This window comes from Panulirus ornatus, chromosome 15 (assembly GCF_036320965.1).
Source record: "Panulirus ornatus isolate Po-2019 chromosome 15, ASM3632096v1, whole genome shotgun sequence".
NCBI classification, from domain to species: domain Eukaryota; kingdom Metazoa; phylum Arthropoda; class Malacostraca; order Decapoda; family Palinuridae; genus Panulirus; species Panulirus ornatus.
The window spans coordinates 25303292-25313324 of record NC_092238.1 but is presented as its reverse complement, the minus strand read 5'-3'; the positions used below and the strand labels follow the sequence as shown (position 1 = coordinate 25313324).

The window sequence follows — 10033 nt, the reverse complement described above, 5'->3', positions numbered from 1 at the left end:
CTCCCTCCCCTACCTGATGACTCGCTTCCACTTCCATGGTTCCATTCGCTGCTGAGTCCGCTCCCAGATATCTAAAACACTTCACTTCCTCCAGTTTTTCTCCATTCAATCTTACATCCCAATTAACTTGTCCCTCAACCTTACTGAACCTAATAACCTTGCTTTTATTCACATCTCTCAACTTTCTCTTTTCACCCACTTTTCTAAACTCAATCACCTACTTTTGCAGTTTCACACTTGAATCAACCACTAGAGCTGTATCATTGGGGAACAACAACTGACTCACTTCCCAGGCCCTCTCATCCCCAATGGACTGTATACTTGCCCCTTTCTCTAAAACTCTTGCATTTACCTCCCTAACCACCCCATAAACAAATTAAACAATAATGGAGACCGACATTCACTGAGAACCAGTCACTCTCCTCTCTTCCTACTCGTACACATGCCTCATCCTTGGTAAAGTCTTTTCACTGCTTCTAGCAACTTACCTTCCACACCGTATACTCTTAAGACCTTCCACAAAGCATCTCTATCAACTCTATCATATGCCTTCTCCAGATCCATAAATGCTTCATACAAATCCATGTTTTTCTAAGTATTTCTCACACATTCTTCAGAGCAGACACCTGATCCACACATTCTCTACCACTTCTGAAACCACACTGCTCTTCCTCAATCTGATACTCTGTACATGCATTGACCTTCTCAATCAATACCCTCCCATATATTTTCCCAGGAATACTCAACATTTGAACACTTGTCTTTATCCCCTTTGCCTTTGTACAATGGCTCTATGCATGCATTCTGCCAGTCCTCAGGTACTTCACCATGATCCATACAGACATTGAATATCCTTACCAACCAATCAAAAACAGTCACACCCTTATTAAATTCTACTGCCTTGCCATTCATACCCGCCACCTTGCCGGATTTCAACTTCCACAAAGCTTTTACTACCTCCTCTCTTTTAACCAAACCATTCTCCTTGATCCTCTCACTTCACAAACCACCCCTACAAAAACACTATATCTGCCTCTCTGTCATCGAACACCTTCAAAATACTCACTCTATCTCCTTGCTTCATCACTACCTGTTATTACTTTCCCCACTTGCCCCCTTCACTGATGTTCCCATTTGACCTTGTCTTACATTATTTACCTCCTTCTAAAACATCTTTTTATTCTCCCTTAAGTTTAATGATACTCTCATCCGAACTCTCATTTTCATCCCTTGTACCTTTCTCTTGAACTCCTGATGCTTTCTTTTATATATTTTCCATTTATTTGCACTCTTTCCTCTCTTTTCGCTTTACTTCATCCCACCACTCACTACCCTTTCTGGGAGGTCATACTAGTTTTGTGTGTGTGCATTGTGGTTAAATCAGAAAGGGAATTGAAAATACATTATATAAATTAACAATATTTTTATTATCACAAATTATTTACACCATATCGTTAACTATTTACAGTATAAATACTTCTTCCATAATTTGTCATCAATATGACTGATAAATCAGGCAGACCTATTAACACTAAAATCAATCACTATTATTGTCGTTTTTCATTAAATGATTCCAAGATTCACCATTTAGAGAAAAGGTGGATGTGTATGATGAAATTTGTTTTCCAATGAAACACAAACAAAGGTCATTCCACAATATGTACTTAACCATTTGTAGGAGAGACGATATTAGAAAGCATGTCAAAGAAAATTATCCTTGAAGCAAATAAAACAATATTTTGAGATCTAGTTAGTTACAGTTATTATGAGCACCAATACTGAGGCATCTGCAACCACATAACAATACAAAACTGAAGCGATGATCAAAACCCCCTTCATACAAAATCAATAGTAAAGATTTAAAATTAACATGACCCTTAACACAGCCATCACTAGGGTTAAAAAAAACTAATACTAACTTATTTGGTTAAAAGACATTTTGTTAACTTTGGAATGGGCTTAAGTTAGGTTTTTTTTTGCCAGACACCTTAGTTGGTATATGCAGCGTGATCAGCAGTCACGCAGTCTCCAGTTTGGTTACGACTGGAGGGTTTGTAAAGCTAAAACATTTCATCAGATGGATGGAATTACAGGTTACCTGTATTGAACATGAGATTCCTGAACTGCAAAACAATTATATCTATCTCTGCAAGACATATGAATTAGAGAATTTACATTGGTGTGGTTAATTTCTCACTTAAAAGAGAACTTAATCTTCTTAAGCAATGGCTGAAACTTCTATATACTCTCTATATAAGACTAAACATTTAGTGGTACTAGGAAGGGTAGGCATCTCTGTAGCAAATATAACTAGAAACTGACTCTAACTTTTTTCACTCCATTTATATATTAAGTGGGTTAAATGAAGTTTGTTTTTCTACAGGAATGCCTAAATTACCACCCACCCAGATTCAGTCACTGATTTACAATATATGTATATATATATATAAAATAGCACTTATAAAACCCTCCAAGGCACACGACTGCTGATTGCATAAATAAATGGCTGAAAGCGAGCATTACATGCACCTTTAGTAAACCCCAGGGCTGGCGCACCTACACTGGCATCTCTTGCTAGAGATTGTTTCTCTCCACATGCTCTGATTCATTTTTAAGTCAAGCTGGTATTTAAATAGTTAAAACAGCCTGAGGCCAATCTTTGAATATATGAGTATCATTTCTAAATCAATGACACAAGATACCTTTGTTTTTGGAAATCTACTGTGCTAACCATACATCCAACAAGAAAATCTTTGAATAACCAAGATTGACAGGTTCAGGCATTTTAATGCAGAAAATCCAACTTCTCATATGTTTATACATAACTGGTTACTGCTTTTTGGCACTTGACCCTATCAGAAATTCTAGGGTTAGAGTGTACCAACATATAATCTCCATAATTTGAGCAAAAATATGAGATTAAGGAGATTCAAGCAGAACTTGCTCCTTACAAAAACCTCACAAAGCCTGGCAGGTAGATTTTACTTATGCTCATGGTTCAAATTTTTGGCCAAGACTAGAAAGCAAGGCAGGCAACGTAGCTTCACAACAGCAAGGAACAACTCGCTTGTCATTCCTACGTCACCAATATATTCATTACAGCTGGGATATGTTACAAGGAAGGTTCAAATCCTGATTACAACACCAGGTAATGACACTGTTCATTCAATCATAACCTGAGATACTAGTGGCTTACTGGTTGATATTTCTAGACTTACAAGGCCAAAAATATGTTTGTTTTTAGTCATACAAATTACAATAAATTTTTGCACCAACCCTGATTTTCTTTCTGTTTTTCATGACCAGAGAGAGCAAGCACATACTGGGTCACCCTATCAACTGGTCAACCCTATTTCTTGGAGGGCTGAAAACATAAACATACCTTTGTTTTTTCTTTTTTGTGGGGGCAATACAATGCAATGGCCTTGAAAGCTCAGGTGTTAAATCCTACTTTACCAGTGGCTACAAAGTCCTTCTCTCTGAAAAATGGTCATGCTATTACCAGCAAGCTACTATAATTGGTTTGTGTTACTGTATTCAAAGAAAAAAGGAAAAAAATAATTTTGCCTAAAAACTAACAAAGTGATTCCTTTACAGTGGTTGACACTGAGCAGAAACCTTCAGACGAGAAGGACTCAGCTCAGTAATGGTCAGGAGGGCAGTGTGACCAGCTCTATTTATGTCATTATGAGTAACATATGAGAGATCTGCCAGACTCCTGGGAATGTGAACCATTAGTGGTACCCACTTCATTAATGGGAAGAGGGGAATCTAAAGCTCAAATTGCTAATCTGGCAACCAAATGAGTCTCTTATAATTACATAATAAAGAATGATAATATACCATCCCAACAAAATTAAAGTTATCACACCGGCACACTCGCTGGAGATCCAGAAAATAACACCATCCGGAAATACTTCTGGCCTGTCTAAGATACCTTGATATTGCATATGACTACTATTCTGCACTATCACATACAGGCAGAGATGAGTACGAAATGAGAAGGCACAAAGTTTATATGAAAAATTACTAAACTTCCTTGCTACCACTGTACTGCAGGCAGCAAAAAAATCATCCAAAAGATGAAGACCCATTGTGGATGACCCCATCACATTATTAACTTAATAATCACAAATTCATCAGTGTTGTTCATTGCCGTCCCTTTGTGTTGAACCAACATTGCTTTTCTTCACATACATTTAATAAAGTTTAAAAGCACCTATTTTCATATTTACAGCACAGCAGCAGGGAACTATGAGGCAGCAGTACACTCATAGGTGAACACCAATTGCATCAGTGTTTAACCCCTATTTGAGGATCCCATGCATTTGCTCAACTGAAACTTTTTATGTGGTAATAAGCTTTTCATACCAAGAGAATAACATGTCAACTTGTACATTGTATTCTCTGTTATTCATATCATTTATTTCTTAAAAGAAAAAAGTCTAATTAATTTTTCCTACATCAAATGTCATATGGTGTTTCAAATTACATTTGATCTTCCTGCTGATTCAAATTTTTTCTTTTTCTATTTTGGTTTTACACAAATGCAGCAAAACACATCAGCACTATTCAAAGGCTTGCATGAGAATAACCAACTCCCTATACATATGTCCCAATTTGCCAGGAACTGTCTGCCGCTTTAGAAGGAAGGCTCGTATGGACATCATGTGGTTGTAGCACTCAATGCATTTGTTGTACCTAAGAGAAGATCCATTGTATAAAATCAGCCATGATGTTAGAAGAAAAATATAAAAAAGCATTATGCAATGAATACTAATATATAGAATAACATACCATCACAAAATGAAAATTTTACATGTTATATCAAAATAATGAAATTTTGCAATGGAAAAAGTGATAAGCTCATGTGCCCTACCAGTATTATTGCAAAAAAAAAGTAGTTTGAAGTCTGCACTGTACAAGACAACTTCAATTTGCACAAACAAGGTATTCAAACTTGGAAGACAAACTGGTATGCTTGAAAATTTTGCTATGATTTTTTTTTCTTAAAGAATAGTCAATAGCAACTTCAGGAGAACAGTATCTCCACTTACCGTTCTTCTCTTGATATGTCAACTCCAACAGTGTGTATTGGGCCAGACATGTTTGATTTTATCATGACTGCAAAATTCTTGATCATAAGTTTCAAGGCATGGCAACCAGTGGTAACATAACTGTGGATATATAATGAAAATTTAAGTATTTTTTCAATATAAAAGAATTAAAGTATTACTTAAACTATACCATCTTAAATATAGGATAATTGGTTATAATGTTCACAACAACAATTTAGATCACTGGTTATGCGCAAGACAGATTGATAAGATAAATGATGGATATACAACACTAAAGCAAATCTTTTGAAATAAATAAAGCAAGTGCTTTCATATACAATACCAGCCCCAACATAGTGAATGGGGATGGGATGGTGAAGAGGGAGAGAAACAAAGACAGCTTCAAACAAATCATTTTTCTATCACCAAAATTCCAAAATAACAAGAGTACAGGTCTAACATCTATCAAGATGAACAAAGGAACTAAAGGTCCAAGCCAAAGTCAGTTTCGTTAGGTATTGTCTGGGCTGGAAAGGGGGTTGCATTAGTGTGTGATCAGCAGAATTAAGAAAATGTGTATTTTACAGGCTAAATTCAAGAGCTAGTCCCCTAAGAGAGTTGTAACACTTACTAAGCATTTAAAATTTCAAGTATTATTATTAGTCGACTACCTAACAAAAAGAGATTTGTCACATTAAATGTATCTGGAATTGTATAACAGCTGTGAAGGAAATGAAAAGTATTTCATATGTGAAACGCTAAACTGACATTGAAATGGTAAAGATTCTATTGTTTCTGCCAGATGTAAATAAAATTATACAGTTCTCAATTTTGAACACATTTCTCGGCAATGCTTCAAACTGCTAATATTCTTGCAATTCACAGTCATCATATGGCATTACTGTAAAAGTCACGATGAAAATACAAAACTTACCCATGAATTAAGTTGGCTTCCATAAGCAGCACAATATTTCTAGGCAATATTAAAGTTAAATTGTATAGCTATAATTTTAAACTGAAGATAAAATGAAGGTAATCAACAAGACTCACGTTTCATATTTACTCTGCAACAGTAAATTGACTGGAGGGAGTAGAGCTGTCAGTAAGTCCAGATTCCATATTGACCTGAAAAAGAACATTGTTAAATCAAAAAACATAAATAAACAAAAAATCTATATACAAGTTATTAAAATTATGTGACTCCAGAGCCCCTTTTAATGGCACTCCAACACTTTCAAGGTTATACTTCTATCAGAAGCTATAAATATGTACATTATTATTTTATAACCCAAAAGGACTTGTTCTCCAGGGTTCCTTACAGCTTCAAGGCATTATTACCATAAGTAGCAGGGAAAGGATGGACTCCTAGAGTCAGAAGTTCTTCAATTAAACTGCACTATCATAAAATGATCTCAAGCAGATAAGCCAATTGCTCAAAATCTTTTTTACTCCATCCTTCCACCTTCAATTTGGTTTCCCACTTCTCATTGTTCCCTCTACCTCTGAAACACATATCCTTTGTCAATCTTTCCTCACTCATTCTCTCCATGTGACCAAACCATTTCAACACACCCTCTTCTGCTCTCTCAACCACACTTTTTATTACCACACCTCTCTCTTACCTTTCATTACTTGCTCAATCAAACCCCCTCACACCACATACTGTCCTCAAACATTTCATTTCCAACACATCAACCCTCCTCTGCACAACCCTATCTATAGCCCATGCCTCGCAACGATATAACATTCCTTCAAACATACCCATTTTTGCTCGAGATAACGTTCTCGCCTTCCACACGTTCTTCAATTCCAGAACCTTTTCCCCTCCCCCCACCCCGTGACTCACTTACACTTGTTCCATCCACTGCTATATCCACTCCCAGATGTCTAAAACACTTCATTTTCTCCATTCAAACTTACCTCCCAATTAAGTTGTCCCTCAACCCTATTGAACCTAATAACCTTGCTCTTATTCACCGGAATCATAAAATCTGTAAAAAATCAGTTCACTTAATATGCTGTCATTTTTCAGTTCTATATGTATTGTGGTCAATTAAACATTATAGTTTCTACCATCAACTCTAAAAGAGTCCCAATCTAGAAAATGAAAAGGATGCAAAATATGTTAAGTATTTCTAAGTTATTTTTTTTTTTTATTATACTTTGTCGCTGTCTCCCGCGTTTGCGAGGTAGCGCAAGGAAACAGACGAAAGAAATGGCCCAACCCCCCCCCATACACATGTATATACATACGTCCACACACGCAAATATACATACCTACACAGCTTTCCATGGTTTACCCCAGACGCTTCACATGCCTTGATTCAATCCACTGACAGCACGTCAACCCCGGTATACCACATCGCTCCAATTCACTCTATTCCTTGCCCTCCTTTCACCCTCCTGCATGTTCAGGCCCCGATCACACAAAATCTTTTTCACTCCATCTTTCCACCTCCAATTTGGTCTCCCTCTTCTCCTTGTTCCCTCCACCTCCGACACATATATCCTCTTGGTTAATCTTTCCTCACTCATCCTAAGTTGGTTTGGTAATATTTATAAGTTGGTGACCTTACTAAAAAACAACAAATATTTTGACTAGAACTTACGGTCTAAGATTGATGATGCCCAAAAGATCAACAAGAAGTGCCTGGTCACCAGTATTTAATGCATGATCCACAGCTGTCTTAAGATCCTTGGTTTGCCATAACTTGTGTGTTACCTGCAACCCTCTTGCCCGAGCAGTTAGGACAGACATCATTGAGGAATGACCGCGCATGATACTATTCAACACTTCTTGTTCAGACATTTCATTGCCTGCAATGCCTGTTAGACCACTTCCATTGGTGTTGGAGCTACCATCCAGGCCCAAGCTGCCAAGTTTATTCTGTTAAAAAAAAAAAAGGACATCATAATGCAAAATTATTATGACCCAATATACAACGATCTCTGCAAAGACTTGCTAGTGTCAGTTATGTACTCTGGGCACAAAACTGGTAATTATATTACTTCTTTCTTTCATACTATTTGCCATTTCCCGCACTAGCGAGGTAGTGTTACTAACCCAACAAAATTTAAATTCAGAATGTTTTTAAAGTTTAAATATCTTCCTTCTGAAATGGGATTTGCCTATAACCCATCTTTGCATTGGATAGCATGCACCTAATGAAATTGAAACAATACTACTTCTATTCACTGCTCCTACCATTTTAGCCTAAAAGCTGAGCTAGCACACAGTGCTTACCGCAGGAAAATCAAGTTACAATGAATGAGCTTGTGTGTTAAGTGCTTTCAAGTGTTGTGTGTGACAAGGTGAGATTGTGTGTTTATAAACAGAATGCCCATAGTCCACATATTAGTGAGGCATAAAGAAAAGACAGCTACCTGGGTTACAGAAGTGCAACTTGACAACCACTGAAGTGGCGACTCACTACGAAGCCACCACTAACTCTTCTGATACCTAGGCTGGTATTACAGGTAATGTACCTACCTAGTCATTGGCTACCTACCACATGCTACATACAATACTTGAAATGAAAATGTAATTTATGTTGTAATGCTTCCTGTGGCCAGCAGACACAATATAAATATGAAGCAAATTATCATGATATACTGTCATCATGATAAATGCTCAGTTGCATGACTTAATGGCTCCTAAACAATATTTCTGGCCCAGTATTGTATTCAACCTGAAAAGTAGACCTTATCCTAAGGTTTTGAAACATCTATTTTCCAAGAAAAAAAAAAAAATTTCAGGCCAAAAAGTTTTGTTTCACAACTGGAGTATAATATAATGAAAGGCTTATATACTTGAAACAATGTAAAAAATATCATAATGCTTCCTCTGGCTTACAGATTCCAAATAAATATGAAGCAAATTATTTATTTTTTTCTTTTTTTTTTTTACTTTGTCGCTGTCTCCCGCATTAGCGAGGTAGCTCAAGGAAACAGACGAAAGAATGGCCTAACCCACCCACATACACATGTATATACATACACGTACATTTACATACCTATACATCTCAACGTATACATATATATACACTATTTATCTACTTATTTATTTAACTTTCTAAAAGGGGAAACAGAAGAAGGAAGCAAATGATACAATCATTTAAATACATAATTACAAGACTTAATGACCCCCAAACAATCTTATCAATATGAAAAAAGCCCTTATAGTGTGGTTCTGAAACTAGCCTTACAAGCAATATTACCCAAACATTTTTAGGGAATTTTTCAAGCAACAATACATTTTGTTCCAGAATTGGAACATAATACAATGAAAGCCTTCTATATTTAAAATGATAACATCATTATATCAATAACACTTCACTCTAGCCAACAAATACCGAATAAATATGAAACAAATTCTCATGAATTTTTTTAACCTGTAATTTCTACAATATCCAAAGGAAGGGGCATCTCACTGTTTATGATGTGGTCATCATATAAGAACTTATAAGTTAGTGAAACTTACTGGTATACTTGTGAAGATAGTGATACTGGTAAACTTTATAATACAGATAGTGATACTTACTGGTAAAAAGTCATCAAAGTTTATGGTCCCCTTATCAGATGATATGGATGTAAATGCTGAGGAATAATCTATTTCTCTCATGCCATCCTGACGGTACCCATAATCAGGTGGTTCTTTCGGTGTGCCCATATATGAAATCTCAGGACTAGTTGGTTTTGGTGTACCAATGTATGACACATCTGGGCTCTGAGGTCCATGAGAACGTGGTGTAGGCCTGACAAGGGCTGGCCGATCCATTGGCTTAGAGTGTGAAGTGAGATCTGGTTTTGATGAAGCTTGTGTTCGACTTAAATTCGTGAGGTCAGGCCGTGCCAGCTGTGGTAAGCTTGGGGCTGAGTCATGGTAAGCTGGTGAGGAGGCTGGGGGGCCTGGGGATGATGACTGTCTAACCAAATGAGGCTCTGATGGACTGTGTCGGATGTGATATCTGCAAATG

At 36.7% G+C, this 10033-nt stretch overlaps 1 protein-coding gene across 1 annotated transcript in view; it reads right to left on the bottom strand.

The window, feature by feature from the left end:
• Positions 1-1403: 1403 nt before the first annotated feature.
• kat80 (katanin 80) overlaps positions 1404-10033 on the bottom strand; it is a 52742-nt gene continuing 44112 nt past the window's right edge. Inside the window, exons 13-17 of the mRNA XM_071670239.1 lie at positions 9598-10024; positions 7667-7944; positions 6108-6182; positions 5058-5177; positions 1404-4701 (exon numbers count right to left, since the gene is read on the bottom strand). Of these exons, the coding sequence (XP_071526340.1) occupies positions 4569-4701; positions 5058-5177; positions 6108-6182; positions 7667-7944; positions 9598-10024 (1033 nt within the window). The 3' untranslated portion in view covers positions 1404-4568. The remainder of the gene's footprint in view (positions 4702-5057; positions 5178-6107; positions 6183-7666; positions 7945-9597; positions 10025-10033) is intronic.